Source organism: Physeter macrocephalus, chromosome 15, assembly GCF_002837175.3.
Source record: "Physeter macrocephalus isolate SW-GA chromosome 15, ASM283717v5, whole genome shotgun sequence".
Lineage (NCBI taxonomy): Eukaryota > Metazoa > Chordata > Mammalia > Artiodactyla > Physeteridae > Physeter > Physeter macrocephalus.
The window spans coordinates 74,688,244-74,704,542 of record NC_041228.1 but is presented as its reverse complement, the minus strand read 5'-3'; the positions used below and the strand labels follow the sequence as shown (position 1 = coordinate 74,704,542).

The following is a 16,299-nucleotide window of genomic DNA, read 5'->3' as shown; positions in this document are numbered from 1 at the left end:
AGAGAGGGAAAGGAGCTGAGCTGATGAGAACCTTTGAGGTCCAGAGCTCCGGCAGTAATTACACAGAAGGAAAAGAGGAGACAGACTCAGCAGCGATGCAGAGAAGTAGAGTCAGAACCATCTGGGATCAACTCAGGGCTGAGGGTGTAAGGGAGACTCTTCAAGTTTCTGTCTTGGGTGACCGGGTCGGGGGTGGTGTTAACTCTCACGACTACGGGCAGTATAGGAAAAAAAGAAGTTTGGGGTGAGGGAGTGGGCTGGAGGCGATGAATTTCAATTTGACGAATGGATACGTGGAGTCTGAGCTGCTGTTAGGGACAGGCGCCCAGGGAGGTTAGAAATCAAACCTGAAACTCACACGAGAGCTGCCCTAGATGACGCTCTTCAACTTTTCCATTCAAGATGGATGGTACAAAATGCACGTTAGATGCTTAGCTGTAAGATTCCAGGAAGAAATAATATTGCTTTATTTTATCATAGTTATTTTTAATCTTGAAATTTGAGGAACCAGGCAAGAGAGACAATTCCAGTGCAGGAAGTAAAAAGCAGCAGAGAAAGGTGATGACAACCTGAAAATCATCTAAAACAGGATCTTAGGTCAGGACATGTGATACTCAGGGTTTACTATGATGTGCAGAATTAACAACAAAAATGAGATCAAGCTTAAAGGATAAATGTTCATGGAAGGAAGGAGGATGTAAGGAAAATACGAAGAAGTGGAGAAGGAACGAAGGAAGCAAGGAAATAAAGAGGGAAAACAAGCAGAAAGAAATGGATTACTGGAGTCAAGGCCAAGGTCAAGGAGGAAGTGATTTATGAAAAAACATGGTTCAATCAAGTAACCAAATCTTCTCCGTGATCTGACACCAGAAAAATCTTCTGATTTTCCCCGTCAGGTGATTATTTCTTGTGTGTATGTGTATACACACACACACACACACACACACACACACACACACATTTTAAAAAAAAACAGTCCTTCTCAATCTTTTCCACACAGTTCCTGAGCTGAGACACAGGTGAGAAGTGAAGGGTTCCTATGTCCACGGAACTGGTGAAGAATGTTGCCAGTGTGGGTGGAAAGCATGGAATGAATAGGTAGTCCTGGAAAATGATATTTTTGTAACTTCCATAGAAGAAAAAGAATGAGGAAAAGAAAGCTGAAAAAACGAGTAAATAGATAAATGACCTTGGTGCCACAGAAAGTTCCTATCAAGAGAACCAGACTCCGCTTGTTTCCTCTGATGTATGTACTTGATTCAAATGAACATTTATATCTTGAGCATAATCAATCACATGTAAGGAATGACAGAAGGTACTAGAATTGCAGGGGCTGGTGAAGGGAGCTTGAGTCTTCAGGGAAGGCGAAGGCCCGATCCCCAGCGTGAGGGGGCCTGGGCTGTCCTGGGGGAGGGGCGGAGCTCCGGTGGACAGCCAGTCCCCTTCCTCCCCCTTGCTGTGCCCTTCGGCATGCTGGTCGATCCAACATGACAGGTGAAGAATGACAAAGGAGTGTGTGATGGCCAGTGGCCCCTCCTCACGTCTGGCTTCCCGTCCATTAGCCGCTCACATCTTCCCCCAAACTATACAGAAGGGAGCCTGCAAGTTCATGAGGTATCAAGCAACATGGGCCCCCTTAGCCAGGGTCTAGAAACCCACAAAGAAATCTCGCATTGCATGGTTCGAATGCTACCCAGAGTAGGAAAAAGTTAAATGGTGTCTAAAGCACTGAGTGGCCAGCACACTTAGGGCTATCATAGGAGAAAACAGTCAATATTCTAAGAACGAAGCCGGGAGAACTGGAAATGTCATGGGTTTTTATTGCATACTTGTCAGGCTTATTATAGGGTGGTATATTCGATGTAAAAGCTGCCTATCAATTACAAAATTATATGCAAGAAATTTTAAGGATTTGTATACACTAGCTTAAGAGGTATAGAATTCACGCAGTAGGTAGTGCCAGAGAGCCCTCTGGGACTGTCTAAAGGAATATCATTAATTTTTACAGTGTCCTTCCATTTCTGGAGCCATTCCAGCACTGGCTTTCTATAAAATCATTTCAAGTTTGGAATCATGCTATTTGCCCGCAGCAGCATCACAGGAGCAGTAGTGTGCCATATGCTACTACTTAGCAACTTAGTCTGTGAGTCCCAAAGCATGTACTGATTTGACAGTTGAACAGGAATTAAAATTGTTGAGAGATACTTAAGAGGCAAGTTGTCTTGGATTACTAAACTATGCAGATGTTTGATGTTATGTAGGAAAAAGAACAAAGCTATTTTTTTTCCCGCAGGATGACGAAAATCTTATTTATAGTTGCCGAAAGGGGTAAATTGATTAAAATTCCCCAAAGAATACCAGGTAATGACTTCTTGAATATACCATATTACAGTAAACAAAAGGAATGTTAAGTGTAAAATAGCACATTCTAAAAACATTTTCATATGTGCTGCACTATGAAAAAATAGTTTGCTTCAGGCACGCAAACCTGCTGTATCTTTACAAAGCACATACAGTATCTGGAGCCCTTTACTCCTTCATAGATTACCACTGGTATTTAAAACATTCTTGGTAACTCTTGACTGAAATATTAAGAAGAAGAATGTCAGTTGTTTGATTTTAGTCAGGGTTTAATATTATTCATTGTACTTGAATTTAAAAATCTAAGTTGTTATAATGTATATGCTTTGAATTTCCAATCCTTTATCCGAAAGTCTTTAAGACAGACATAATGAGTCTCTGAAAGGGAGCAGCTGCTTTATAACAGCAATCATTTATTGAGTTTGTGTTTCTACTGTTTCAAACAAATTCAATTAGCCCTTACACTTCAAAACCCTAAAGGCAACAAAGAGATGATACCAGGTTGCTTTAATCTAATAGTAATACTAAACTTGTCAGTACAGTTTTGGGATTGATGGTTGGAAGAAAATTAATAGTAACATTTTTCATTTTTTAATCAAACAGTCCTACTCAGAACTACCTATGGATCCTGCCAGCTACTTAGCTGAATGAATTCAGTTAAGTAAAAATTCTAAATGCAAAGCCCAGCCTTCCAAAGGTATTCTGAGAGTGATCGACTCAGTTGAATGGAAGGAAATGTAGTCCGGAACTTTGAACTTAATGATGACCTTCTCATCTGAACAATATAGTATAGTTTCCAGAATGTCTGCCAGAGAAGGCAGTGATCATAATGACTTCTAAATGCAAAGTGCATGGAGAGGCAGGCCTGCCTCTGTTTTGAGTTAAGCCTGAGACATTTTGTTCTTAGAGAAAATTCAAAGCCCCATAAAGTGCACCCCTGACACATACACCAGATTTAAGTCACTGACAAGCACCATGAAGAAAAATAGTTCTATTTTTGTTCCCTATTCCCCCACCCTTCCCACTTATCAAATCTATTTGGGCGGATATGAAAACAACTGTTTTCAATGTTTGAGTTTATGCTATAGTTACTGACACATGACACTCCAAGCTACCATGGTTTTACTCTTCCAGAAAAAAATACGTGCAAGTCCACACGATGCTCCTGTGAACTCTCCCTCACTTTCATTTATTCATTTATTTGTTTTTGCTTCCAAGGTTCTTACACTATCATATTATAGTGGCCCCCTAGGGCAGTTACCATTTTGCTTCAAACGGCCTCTGTGGATCAAGGGGCCTGGTCTTAAGTATCTAAAAATAAATAGCCAAGCCTTCACTTCTATAAATGTAACCATTTACATTTTCATTGGACTTTCGTTGTCACTTCTCATGATTAAATACCTTGTCAACCATTCCCGGTGAAATGGATACAAACGTGCCCTTCAAAGGTTTCCCATCATATCACGGATTTTGGCTTGAAAACAGCCATGGAGCGCTTTCTGGCCCTGCGATTCTGGTGATCAATGTAACATTTTATTGAAAACTGCCCCAATAATTGATAATTAACGCTATCTGTGACATCTGTAGCTTATAACAATTAACTCATCTATAGTCAGAAGCTCAAATAACCTGCACCTGTAAAGACTTTATTTCCTAAAGGTAAAACAACTGTTTAGGAAAGATCATGCTGGCAAAACAGCTGCTTGCTGTTCTGGAGAGGAAGCAAGGTATTATCTTTCAACAAACGCCAACTCCGGTGTTTTATCAGCTCGATCTCATTAACTGGAAACAAGGCTTAAATGCTTGTTGATAAATTATGATTATTCCTGATTGCCGCAGTTACTGATAGTGCTACTCATTTGCAATGCAACTCTTTGAATTTGTTTAATTACAATTTGAAACAAGGCAGAGAAGATTAATTAACCCACCTGGCTGGCTGGCACATAGTCCTGGCTCGGCTCTGTCATGCTCATATACATGTTCTCACCGTCAAACTGCGAATGAAATAATAGTAAACATTCAGCAATCTTGACTGTGTGCATGTTTGTTGTTGTTTTTTGTTTTGTTTTGTTTTTCCACCATCAAACTGGAAAACAGTAGCCATAAAAAAAAAAAAATACTCTGGTTGGAAATACGGAAAATCTGTCACAGCAAGAGAGCCACATCTATTCTTTGATGTTTCTGTTGTCATTTTCCTGACCCTGGATGTCAGTGATTTGGAGTAATTAGTGCTCTAGTAATTACAGCAAGCAAGCAAGAAATGAATGGTTTCCTTTCATCTGCAATCTGTTTTAAAACAAAATGGCTCATTTTGCGTACCACGTATATACATATTGCAGTTCGGTTGTAATGAAGTATTAAGTGGATGGCATGATTTCTGAAAGAAAAGGATAATGGAAAATATACTGAGGCACAGCTCAATGCATTCTGAGTTTGGCTCTCAAAAATGAAAAAGTGCAGCGTTTTCGTAATAGACTGAAATTGGCTTCATCACAATAGCCTTATGATTAAAGAATTTCATAATAATATTTGAAAAGAGCACGTGCCACTACAAGCATGGCTAAGAATGATAATAATAATGGATAACAATAAAAATATACAGGCTCGATGACTAAATTTTCCTCTCCAAAGTTTTTCAAAGACACAGAACTAATGTTAAGTATTACAAATGCATAGAAATCTGTACAGGAATTTACAAATTAGGAACAAGATGGGAGGAGAAAATTCCTGGGGGCAGTTCGAGTGCAGAGCTGTGGGAGAGTTCAAACAACAACAACAGCGTACTTTTCATTATTCGGGTTTCCGAAAGCAGTAATCACTCCATTCAGACTTAATCCTCAGCTATCTTTAGTCACTTGATAAACGGGCAAAGCATTTCCCTTTTAGTTAAAAGAAGAATTTTCCCAAGGAAATAATCAAATGGACTAATACAGCCAGCTTCAAAGAGCTGAGTCTGAAGGTACTTTCATTGCAGACTAGTTTCAGACCCAGGAACTTGAAAATCTGAGAAGTTATTTTTCAAGACAGAACGGTGTTCCTGATGGAGATACACGCGCACAGCTCTGTGGACGCACTTTTACACCGCTGGAAAACCGTGTTATAGACATGGCATAAGAGGCCCTGCGAACACTGGGGACACACCGCAGCTTCGGAACCGGCTCTGAACTACAGTCAGCGGCAGTCAGTGCCCTGAAGAGTCACGTAAACGTGAGGTGCACAACTAAAGACCTCCCTGAGGACACTGAAGCACCCATCAAGTTCAAAGAACCAAAGGATTTCCTCACACATCATCCTGCAAATGTGTTTCATGTTTTGTGAACAGACTTACCTAAACAGATCTGAAGTCACTCATTGAAAGATGTGGTTGTTCGGACAGATCAGAAATAGCACACCCAGAAAAGAACAGCTGGACAGTGTGGTTGCTCTGTCATCTGGCGTAGGTGCCCTGAGTCCGAGTGACTTACCCAAGGTTGGTTTTCCATCAGTCAGGTGAATGCCTTCCACCCAAAGATAGTCTAGCCCCAATCAATCCGCCTGTTACTCCTACCGGCTCAAAACCTAACAAAGAGCATCATTTAGCACTTCTCCACCGCCACCCACTGTTGGTTTGTTTATAAATGTTTTTAATGTTAAGATGCCAAAGAACCATTTAAAATATGGACAGTTTCTCTGACTGTAGCAAACTGAACTGAAGTAGTGAAGTGAGTCAAATACGCCACTGCCTATGCATATTCTAAAAATGTGTTACTTTCTATTTCATCTCCTCTTACTCATTTTCTAAATCTGGTGTCATTCTCAAGCCAACTAAAGCTTTGAAATTTTGGTTTTAGTCTATCCAAAGTGTATGCTAATTGAATACATGCAATGTTACTGCTCCTAAGGACTCTTTCCTCAAAAAGTATCAGCGCTTAAGTAATATCGAGCCAAGGCTGAAACAGCGTTTTAAATAAAAGATACGTGGCTACAGGAAAAACTATTTTTTTGAGTCCATTCTATGTGCCTGTCGCCTACCTGTATCTTTACATGTATTAACTGATTTAATTTTCACAACAACAAAGAGCTAAGGTATTATTATTACCTACAAAGGCACAGAGAATCAAAGCTAGAGGCTCAAAATTACACAGCTACTAAAAGGCAGGGCTGGGGTTCAAACCCAGGAAGCCTGACTTTCTAGCACATGCATGTAACCCCCATAACAAATATAAATATATTCTGAACCATAACGATGAGTTAGCCATCAGTTCTGAAGATAATGTCAATATATTATCAAAGCAGAGTGATGACAGTATCTCAATGACGTTGAGATACTGTACAGAATTTCTATGGTATTGTGAGGCTTTCAAAAAAAAACAAGAGTCTCAGTGAGCTGGCAATTTAGCAGTCAGGCTGGCAGAATATTCCTGGATGCTTTATAATTAAGCCTTAAAACACAGGGAGGTGGTTTGACAGTTAATTTTATGTGTCAATTTAGCTGGGCCACGGGTGTCCAGATATTTGGAAAAATATTCTGGGTGTGTCTGTGAGGGTGTTTTTGGACAAAACTAACATTCGAGTTGGTAAAAAGGAATAAAGCAGATTGCCCTCCCTACTGTGGATGGGCCGCATCTGATCAGTTGAAGGTCTGAACAGAACAAAAAGGCTGACTTTCCTGAGAGTAAAAGGGAACTCCTCCTGCCCGACTGCTTGACCTGGGACACCAGTCTTCCTGCCTTCAGACTCCAACTGAAACATCAGCTCTTCTTGGGTCTCAAGCCTGCCAGCTTTTGGACAGGAACTATACCATTTGTTATTGCTTGAATATTTTTTTTTTATGAAGAAAAAACAGACAACTCCTGGGTCTCCAGCTTCCCAAGTACAGATCTAGGGATGTCTCAGCCTCTATAATCACATGAGCCGATTCCTATAATAAATCCTCCCCTCTCTCCCCACAGCTCCTTCTCCCCATGCCTCTGTCTATATATATATATATGTATATATATCAGTATATCTCTGTCTATATATATATCTGTTGGTTCCGTTTCTCTGGTGAACTCTACAGGTGGCTTCTTCTATTACTATCAAGATACTCACAACCCCTCTGAAAGCTCATCTCTGGAGGACCTGCACTGTAGAGACACATAAAGAGATGACCTCTACCTTACGCTACTGCCTGCTTTCTAGGGGAGCGGAAGCCACAGTGATTTTGCTGTGAGAGTCTCTGGCCTCACCGTGCCCACTTCCTGTGCCCCGGTGCATGTCACATACATCCACACCTTTGTCCAGACTGCCTTCCTTCCCTTTTACTTGTTAAAATGTTTCTTACATCCCTCAGTTCCCTTTAGTCAGGGCTGCCTCTAGCCTCTGGGCTCCCTGTGGTAGCTTTCTGGTTCCAGGCAGGTTTTGTTGCTAGGGGACTAACTCCATGGGGCTGTGGGCTATAAGACAGGACACATCTTGGTTATCTTTAGTGTCTTTATAGCTTAGGGCTGGCATATAAGAAGTCCTCAGGCAATGTCTAATTAACAAAAATTAAACTATATTTGCTTGGTTAAATAGATCATCTTCCTAGAGAAGGCAGTGACTTGAGAGGAGGAAGAATATTCAGCTTTTAGAGAATGGTTTGAAGGCTTCTGAAAGGGGAAAATTCATAGTCTTACAGTGGATTAAAACTGGAGCAGAATTAAAATAGGAGCAGAAGCTCTTAACAAAGAAAAAAAAAAATGTTCAGAAATAACCAGGATACCAATACTTAAATGCTGGAACCTGTTCTTCGTCAAGATTTTTATTCAATTAAAAAACACGTCGATTGACCAAGAATCAAGAGATCTGGCTATAAATTAACTTATGGCCTCTTTGTGAAGAATTCTGAGTTGCCAAACAAAGACATATGTATGTCAGAACAAGCCTGGTCATGCCCTGTGTCTGGACAAAGTCCTGAGCCTGGGGCGCAAACTAAGCCAATATCCCAGGGCCCCAGCCCACCCTCTCAACCACAGGCTGCTTTCAGGTTAATGTCATCCTTGTACTTCTTAGAGCTCCACCCAGCCACACCCTGGTCCAGGAGCTGGTTCCAGGGATCTCAACAGGCCTTGTGCTGATGCAACATTCTTAGAATGCATCCTGTGGCTTGGCTTTATGTCTCGTTGCCATCTGAAGTTGAATTACAGTGCACAGAGTCCTGGAATTTCGGTCTTGGGAAGGTCCCTGAAGGCATCATATCTGCACCCCTCATGTTATCACTGAAGAAACAGACTTTTTACTGGTCATGCAGTACATCTGGGCATAGAATCAAGGTCGAGATTCCCAGTAGAGGAGTTTTCCACTATGACACACTGCATCACCCATCTACTCCATCACCCATAACAAGTGAGGGAGCAGACTCTACGGCTACTGTTTTATATACTCCATCGCAGATAGTAAGTGGGGGGTCAGATCTCCGATGGTTTGTGTGTGGCTTGTTTGCATACCCCCCCGTCTGGAAGGCACAGTATTTGCGTTATTACACTAATGACCCCAGTTCACTTCATCCGGACCACATATTAGATGAACCTTATTCATAACTGTTGTAATAACATGATTTTATTAAAAATAACTAACTTCATTTCCTTACTCTTTCAGTTTGTTACAGTTATTATTCTTAGAAGTCAGCTGAATTTAGGCATTATAACTTTTCAAAATATATCTAAGCATCCTAGGACTTATAATTTCCATGTATTCTCAATTTAAAACCTGAAGCAAAGTTTGAAGGAATAAATAGGCTGACTTATTTAAATCTAAATGTAAATGGCATCAACTCAGGATTAGCCTTTCTGACCAAGTGCGTTATACTCTTTCTCGTGTTTTTATTTCGAAGCACCAGGGGATGCAATCACATAAAAAGTCATTTATAATCTTCTACTACAGTTTTTAAAAATTGTTTTCAGAGGATATTAACCAAACCCATAATCCCAAAGAGCTTTTCAAACTAGGTAGTTATTATTTCTTCTATTTAAAAACTGAAAGCAGACATCCAACACTGTCTGAACATAGCGAACGATGAGCAGAAATGAGCAATATTAGGCTCCCAAAACCACTAACACAAGAAAAATCAAAGATAGAATGTGAAGTACAAAGCAATCATTGGCACTGGTCGAGGAAATGGGATCTATTTAGGGAAACCATTAGAAGAAAACCGGAAAACTGCTGCTGGGGGAGGATGGCGGAACCTCATGGGATTCATGAAACAGTACCACATTGTATCTCCTGTAAAAGCAAAAACCTTACATTTCTGGGTGTTCTCTGAAGGAATATTGGATACTCTGTTTTTTTTTTTTTTTTTTTTTAAGGAGCTAAAAATGGAAATGTTTATAACAGAGAGTTAATTTGATATTTCTTAGAAGATAATAAATCATTGTAAGACAGGGTAATATCGTCAAAGTAAAATATCCATTTTTTACTGCTTGGCTCAATATAAGATTAAAAGTCACTTTTTTTGGGGGGGTAATGAAAGAAATTGCGTAAGTTTGGTCGATGAAAGCAAAGACTTTTGCTGTTTCACGTAGAGCAAAGCATTTTAAAAGCTATAGCATAATGTGAAGGGTGGTAACACGCGCTGAGCACAGCTGTCACCGCTGTTCACACGCAGAGTAATGTGTAGCCAATAAAAATAGAGCAAGGTGAGCTCCTAGCTTACTACGCATCCTCCTCCGTTCTCCAGGAACAAGGTCAGGAGACACTGGAGAGGGAGTATGCGTTTATTTATCTTCCAGCTTCAAGGCTGACTGTGGAAATGTGAGATGGTCTAAGGCAGTCCACCTCCATGCTGAGCCAGGCTGAAAGAAGCTGGTACTGAGCCCTGGGGCTGGGAAAGCGGCTCGCACGCACTGAAAGGAGACCAGCGGAGCACAGCCCATCGACACCCAGAGAAAAGGAAACAACTACTGTTGGTGCTTTAAATGGATGTGCATTACAACCTGGGAGCACACAGAGCTGAACCAGGAAAGAGAAACCCCTCTCGGTCGGCTCCTGTCACTTGAACTTGAGTGGTAAACACTCTGCTGCAGATCTGAATGGCATGGAGAGGAAATATGATCTGGGCACAGAGTGGCTACTTGAATACTTGGCCCCTGGAGGAGGAGAGAGAGAGAAAATATCATCCCACTTGGCTCTTGTGTCCCAAGTAGAACACTATACCCACCGCTTAGAATCTAGGCTCCATTTGGGAACTGAATTTATATTCTCATCTTTGTCCGAGTGATATATTTATTTGGGGAAGAACTGTATATCATGTTTCTGTTGTTAACTTTAGTACCTGACATTTTCAGCACCAGTGCTACGCATTTACCTTGAGCCTGTCCTCGTAAACGCTGTCCGACGCCAAGGCCCAGTGGCATGACTCGTACGGTAGCAGCAGTCTCCCTCTGCTGTTAAGCGTACAGCTACAATGAAACGTGTGTTTGCTTTTTTAAACAACACGCCAAACTTATTAACTCAAATGCACTCTGTGTTAGTTTAAGTAGTCACACTTAAAAGTCACACTTGATGGCTCCACACTTAAGATAATGATGCCATAATGGTTCAAACGAGTTTTAACCTTTGCAGGCACTTTCTAACCATGTTCAGTATATTAAGCCGTTTAATTTTTATAACGGTCTTGTAATATGGTGACCACTGTTACTCCCGTCTTACAGATGACAAAACTGAGATACGAAGGAGTTAAGTAACCTGGCCGTGATGGATCCAATCACATACTCCCCAGGTCTGCTCAGCCTGCCTGACCCTCAGGCCTTGGCCACTGGCCCTTAATCCCACAGTTCTCATGGTGATAAAGTCGCCAGACCCACCGTTCCTGCTGCCACCACAAGCACAGTTAGAGGTGCCCCAAGCCCACACCAACTGACATCAAGAGGCTCTGCCCCTGGGCCAGAGCCGAAGAGGTTCTGCCTTGCTGAGTCTGTGCAGAAGGGCTGGTAACAGACCCTGAGAGCGTGGGCGAAGCACGGCCGGGTGGAGAGGACTGGCTCCTGGCGGCTCCTGCGGCCTTTTTAGAGAAGTCCCCTGTGCCCCACAAGCAGCGGTGACCGGCTGCAAAGCTACGGCAAGCCTGGAAACGCGCGCCTTGTGTTCCGTCCTCCCTGCTTCCCTGCTGTGGTCCCCCTCGCTCTGGATTCCGGGGGCCAGCTCTCCCGGCATTAACATGCGAGCCTTCACCACAGGCTCTGCTTTCTGGGGCACCTGGACCAAAACAATGCCCGGTGAGTGGCCCAAGGTTAGTAAGCGACAGTTCTTAACTGCAATGCTACATTTCATGCCGTCTTTATTCTGCTTCTATTATATTATTGAGTCATTAGCTCTATTTTAAATGCCAATGCAGAGACAGAAACAAATTTATGAAACAGTAATCAACAGAACTAAGATTTTCCAATACCATGAAAATATCACTCCATTTGAAAGAAAAAAAATATGCAAGTTTTGAGAAAACTTCATTAACCCCAAACTCCCAAACACAAAGAAATCCATTTTCATTATACATTACTTAAGAAAGAAAAGAATGTGTGGAAAAAAGCTTAATTATCACTCCAAATCCATCCTGGTGCATGTAATGGAAATAACTTTAACCGAATCAAAATACACGTGATCCATGACACTAGTTTTTACTAAAAGCCCTCCACATGGTGTCAGATATCAGAAAATCAGGAGCAATGATTTCTGATTCCATGCAGGAGTTTTGTTTTTGAAATGAATTTCCAAGTAATTTCTGAATTTCTATAAAGCAAAAAGCTGTAAAACTATATACTGTGTAGTTGAAACTCAGTGTAGTTTCAAGTGATTGTTTCAGAACATTCCCCTGACGTATCACTTTGTAGACAAGTTTTTCTGAATCCATCGACTAAGAGAACAATTTGAGAAGTACATTCAAGCTTGCTGGCAATCCTTACCTAAGCGCACCATTTCCACATCACATCAGCTCTCACCTCATTTACCACAGTTCCTAAATCCTACATGGACGTGGAATGAAAAGTATGAAAGTCATTATTTTGGGGGGGGGTTGGCTCTTTTATTTCTGGTATTCCTTTTAAAGCACAGTGAACATTTTCCAGCATCTGACACGTAGAGAAAAAGGTGAGAATGTTTTTCACACGTCTGGTCTGGAAGAGCACGCTCTATTCTGGGAACCTCAAAACAAGAAAAACGTAAGACTAGAAGTTCAGAACATTGAGACGGTTCTGAGACTTGAACGACAGATGTAGAAAAAGATTAACAGAGAAGTTACATTTAGACTGGGATGGAAACTTTTTAAAAAGAGTTGAGGACAAACAATTATTGAATAATTTTGAGAGTAAAAGTAGTGGTACCAAATAAAAATACAAATAGGAAGGTACAGAGTTATTAAGATGGAGATTCTCACTTCCCTATTATTATTACTCAGAAAATAACACTGAGACTAAATATAACAACGATGTTACAGGAAGAGACTTCTGGTCATTAAAATCTCCTAATGGTAGGACAGGTGTTGAAATCTATTTTGGTATATTCAGGGCAAACCTGACCAATTAGAAATATAAGAAGTTCAGTTTAGATCTACTCCATTTCCTTTTTGAGATCATATATAACATTTATTTTTTTCAGGCTCCAGAGAGTTTCTGTTTTCTGAATGAAAACATACTGACATTTTGAAGAACTGGATTAAATCTTTCAAGTCACTGAGTATAAATCTGTCCATTAGGAAAGGAAGCAAAGCTCTGTTGGCATGGATCTTTCACTTTAAGGAACTTGAGAAGTCACTCAATCCGTTTGTTTTATCAAAAGGAGTATACTTTTTAAATTTTCTTTGAGATCTTCAAATACTATATAGTTATACTTATTTTTACATCACCTTCTTTGACATTTAGCCCATTATCCCATGTAACTTTCCCTGCTGACTTAGCCACATTTTTATGAAGATGATGGCATAATTTTCCTTGCTTTAGCTTAAGACTTCACGCATAAGGTGCGCCCTTCCCAAGGCACATTCATTACATGTGCTTATAGAGTTTCAATCCCCAAGTCTCTTCTTACTGCCTCCATGTTTACAGTAGTTCTAACCAGCCCCCCCCTCATTTTCCCACTCCCATTTGAATTTTTTTTTTTTGGTAGCACCCTCCCAAATACTTCACCCTCCTCTTGGACAACATCCTTCTCATAGCACGATATGGTGCCAGAAACATGTCAGATCCGAAGCAGGATGTCTTGTTGCTGGAAACTGCAAGCCTGCTTCCACTCAAAGCCTTATTTATACTGCATGGCGAGAAGAGATTGGTTTCCTTTGTTTTACTTTCTGGAATGGCACCATGTGATGCTCTTTTACTGAAAAATTGAGAGAATATCACCACATGGTACTATCAGGGGTGAACCATCTAGCATGGTCTTGCTGCCATACAGTAAAATGTAATGGGAATCAACCCAGTCCCAGATAAAAACGTGGTAATCATTCACTCAACAAATGCTCATTTTCACACCCACTGTGTGCCAGGCCCCATCCACAGGGATAGCAGCTAAGCTAACGTGTATTTTATACTCACTGTGTGCCAGATGCACACACACATTCACTCATTTAATCCTTATAACAACCCTGTGAGGCAGGCAGCATTCATGTCCTTTGACCCATGAGGAAACTGAGCCTTCTAGAATTAAGTCACTTGGAAGGGGTAGAGCAGAGCCTCAACTCCAGGTCTGTTCGAGGACAGAAAAGTACCTACTAGAAGAACATCTGCTAAAGGGAAACAAGGCCCTTGCAAAAGAAGAGGATCAAGCAACATGGAAGTTTCAGGTATCCCAAAGTGACTGTACAATGAATGAATATCGTTTCCAATTCAATGGCTACCAGGACAGCAGACTTCGCTATGTTACTTTAGTGACAATATCCACTTAATGGAAATGGGTATGTCCTGTCAGTGCATACTTTATTCCACAGTCAACGCTAATGGGACCAGAGCAGTCACTAGAGGCAGAAGTGTGTTAGGAAGACCACAGAGTTGAACAATCCAGAGTGGGGTCTGAAACTCATGTTTGCCACTCAACAGCTGTGAACCTGGGAAGGCATGGCCCCCGCGAGCCTCAGTGGCCCCTCACAGGATCGGCATGAAGACCACACCCGCTTGGGGAATCGCCTGGCACACAGTACATGACCAGCTGATTCTCAAAGGAAGTCCCTTACCTTTCTGATGACTGCTTGACGACCCAGACTAAGCCAGACTCAGTGCATTAAACTAGTCTTCCTTCTCCTCCCCCACTGCTTCAGATCTTTCAATGCTCCCTAAGGTTCTCAAGGGAAATTCCAACTTCCTTAGTTTAGAACACAAGGTCCTTCATGATGAGAACAGCAGTGCCACTTGTTTGTGGATGGTGCCCGCGCTAAACAGCCAGTGCCAGGGCCATGCCAAGGTTAAACGTTTTTAACCCCACTCCCGCCTACATCTCGTGTCACGGACGGCTATATGGGCGACAAATCCCTGCCTCTGTCCCTCCCCGTCATTCCTTCTGCCTGGAAGACCTCTCCACCTCCCACTCCATTAGTTCTCTCCCCATTTTCGAGTAAAAAGATGATCAGAGAATTGATCAACCAACCTGGAACACTTCTGAAAAGTGAAGGGAGGTACTATTACTAAATATGATTGAACAACAGGCATATACTTGGCCTCTCCCAGACAAGAAGTATCTTCCCACCAGAAGGTAAGCCTTCTCTGATGTCACTCATGACTTAGGGTCCCTTCTCTGTGCCTCCGTAAGTTTGCTACAGCATCAGGAGCTTATTGCGGCCTATATCTCATTGTGCTGTCACTGTTTGGGGCTACCTCTCTCCTACGCTGGACTGTGAACTGCTAGAGGGCAGGGACCTTCCTATTTTTCTATCCCCAGTACTTAGCATATGTCAAGCACACAGTATTCACTAAATAACATTAAATGAATGATTAAATAAATTCAGTGCAATACTGTGAGAACTAAAAGCATTTCAGGTATCTCACCATTCTGCTATTCTGCAGGAGTATTTATTCCATGTGCTCTCATTTCCAAATCAATTTCCATCCATGAAAATAACTGATCCTCCAGGGGCACTGGACAAAAGCTTCTGTAAACCAGATCACACTCCAGTTTTCCATTTCTTCCTGTTCTAAAGGGACCGATTTTTGTTTTTTTTCCCAGTCACTCTAGTTTGGATAATGTGAAAAGAAGTGCATTACACGAGTGCCTAGATAATAGTGAAAACCTTCACGGTACCAAATAGGCAAAAAGCCCCGTTCCAGTAAGCAGATTGCACCCACGCTGCTCCAGATCAAGCTGGTTTATTTTTTCACACCCACGTCAAGCTGCTGGTGAACACTCTGCTCTCTGAATCATCTCCAAATCTATACCAGCAAGCTAATGAAAAGCCAACTGGATTGGCAGACAGAGTGCAATTCATTCCTCCCTTTTCCCCATGTGGTTTCTGAGTAACTCAGGGCCTCTTATTCCCTTACAGGTATGGTAGAATAGGGGCAGAATTTAGGAGAGGTTCTATCATGGACTGGATCTGAAATAAGAAGACCCAGATAGGGGTCTTGGTTCTGACACTTCCTAGCAGACTGGTCTGGGGAATGAGAGTAAGAATTATACTTTCTTCATGCGATTATTTCAGATTCAAATGAGACATGGGAAAGCACTGGTAAATTGTAAAGCACTAAACATACAATCCCTGTGCTACATTCTGGAAACTATGGTACTTCCCCTCTGATGGCAAGTTTATTTGATTGTTTTCATCATTAAGCGGAAAGATCAACAGGCAGAAAGAATGCAGAATCAGGCTACATGTGCCCTAAATTAGCCTATGAAGAGGTTTTTAATAGGGAAAATGATATGTAGACATTATTTTTTTATCACTATATACAGAAGGGCAGAGTCCTACCTTAAATATTAGGTAAAAGAAAAGCAATGGAGCGGAAAAAAGAAAATAGTAGTGTCATT

At 41.4% G+C, this 16,299-nt stretch overlaps 1 protein-coding gene across 6 annotated transcripts in view; it reads right to left on the bottom strand.

Moving 5' to 3' along the window:
* The window catches only part of TOX (thymocyte selection associated high mobility group box), a 302,864-nt gene that overhangs the window by 149,588 nt on the left and 136,977 nt on the right, over positions 1 to 16,299 (bottom strand). For 4 of the 6 annotated variants that reach the window (XM_028500656.2, XM_028500655.2, XM_024127037.2 and 1 more), the window contains one exon: positions 4,290 to 4,355. The exons of 1 other annotated variant lie outside the window; for it this stretch is intronic. In XM_028500656.2, coding sequence (XP_028356457.1) covers positions 4,290 to 4,355 — 66 coding nt within the window. Of the gene's footprint in view, positions 1 to 4,289; positions 4,356 to 12,257; positions 12,282 to 16,299 lie in introns of those variants that run through there. One more of the 6 variants, XM_028500658.2, reaches the window with a different exon arrangement.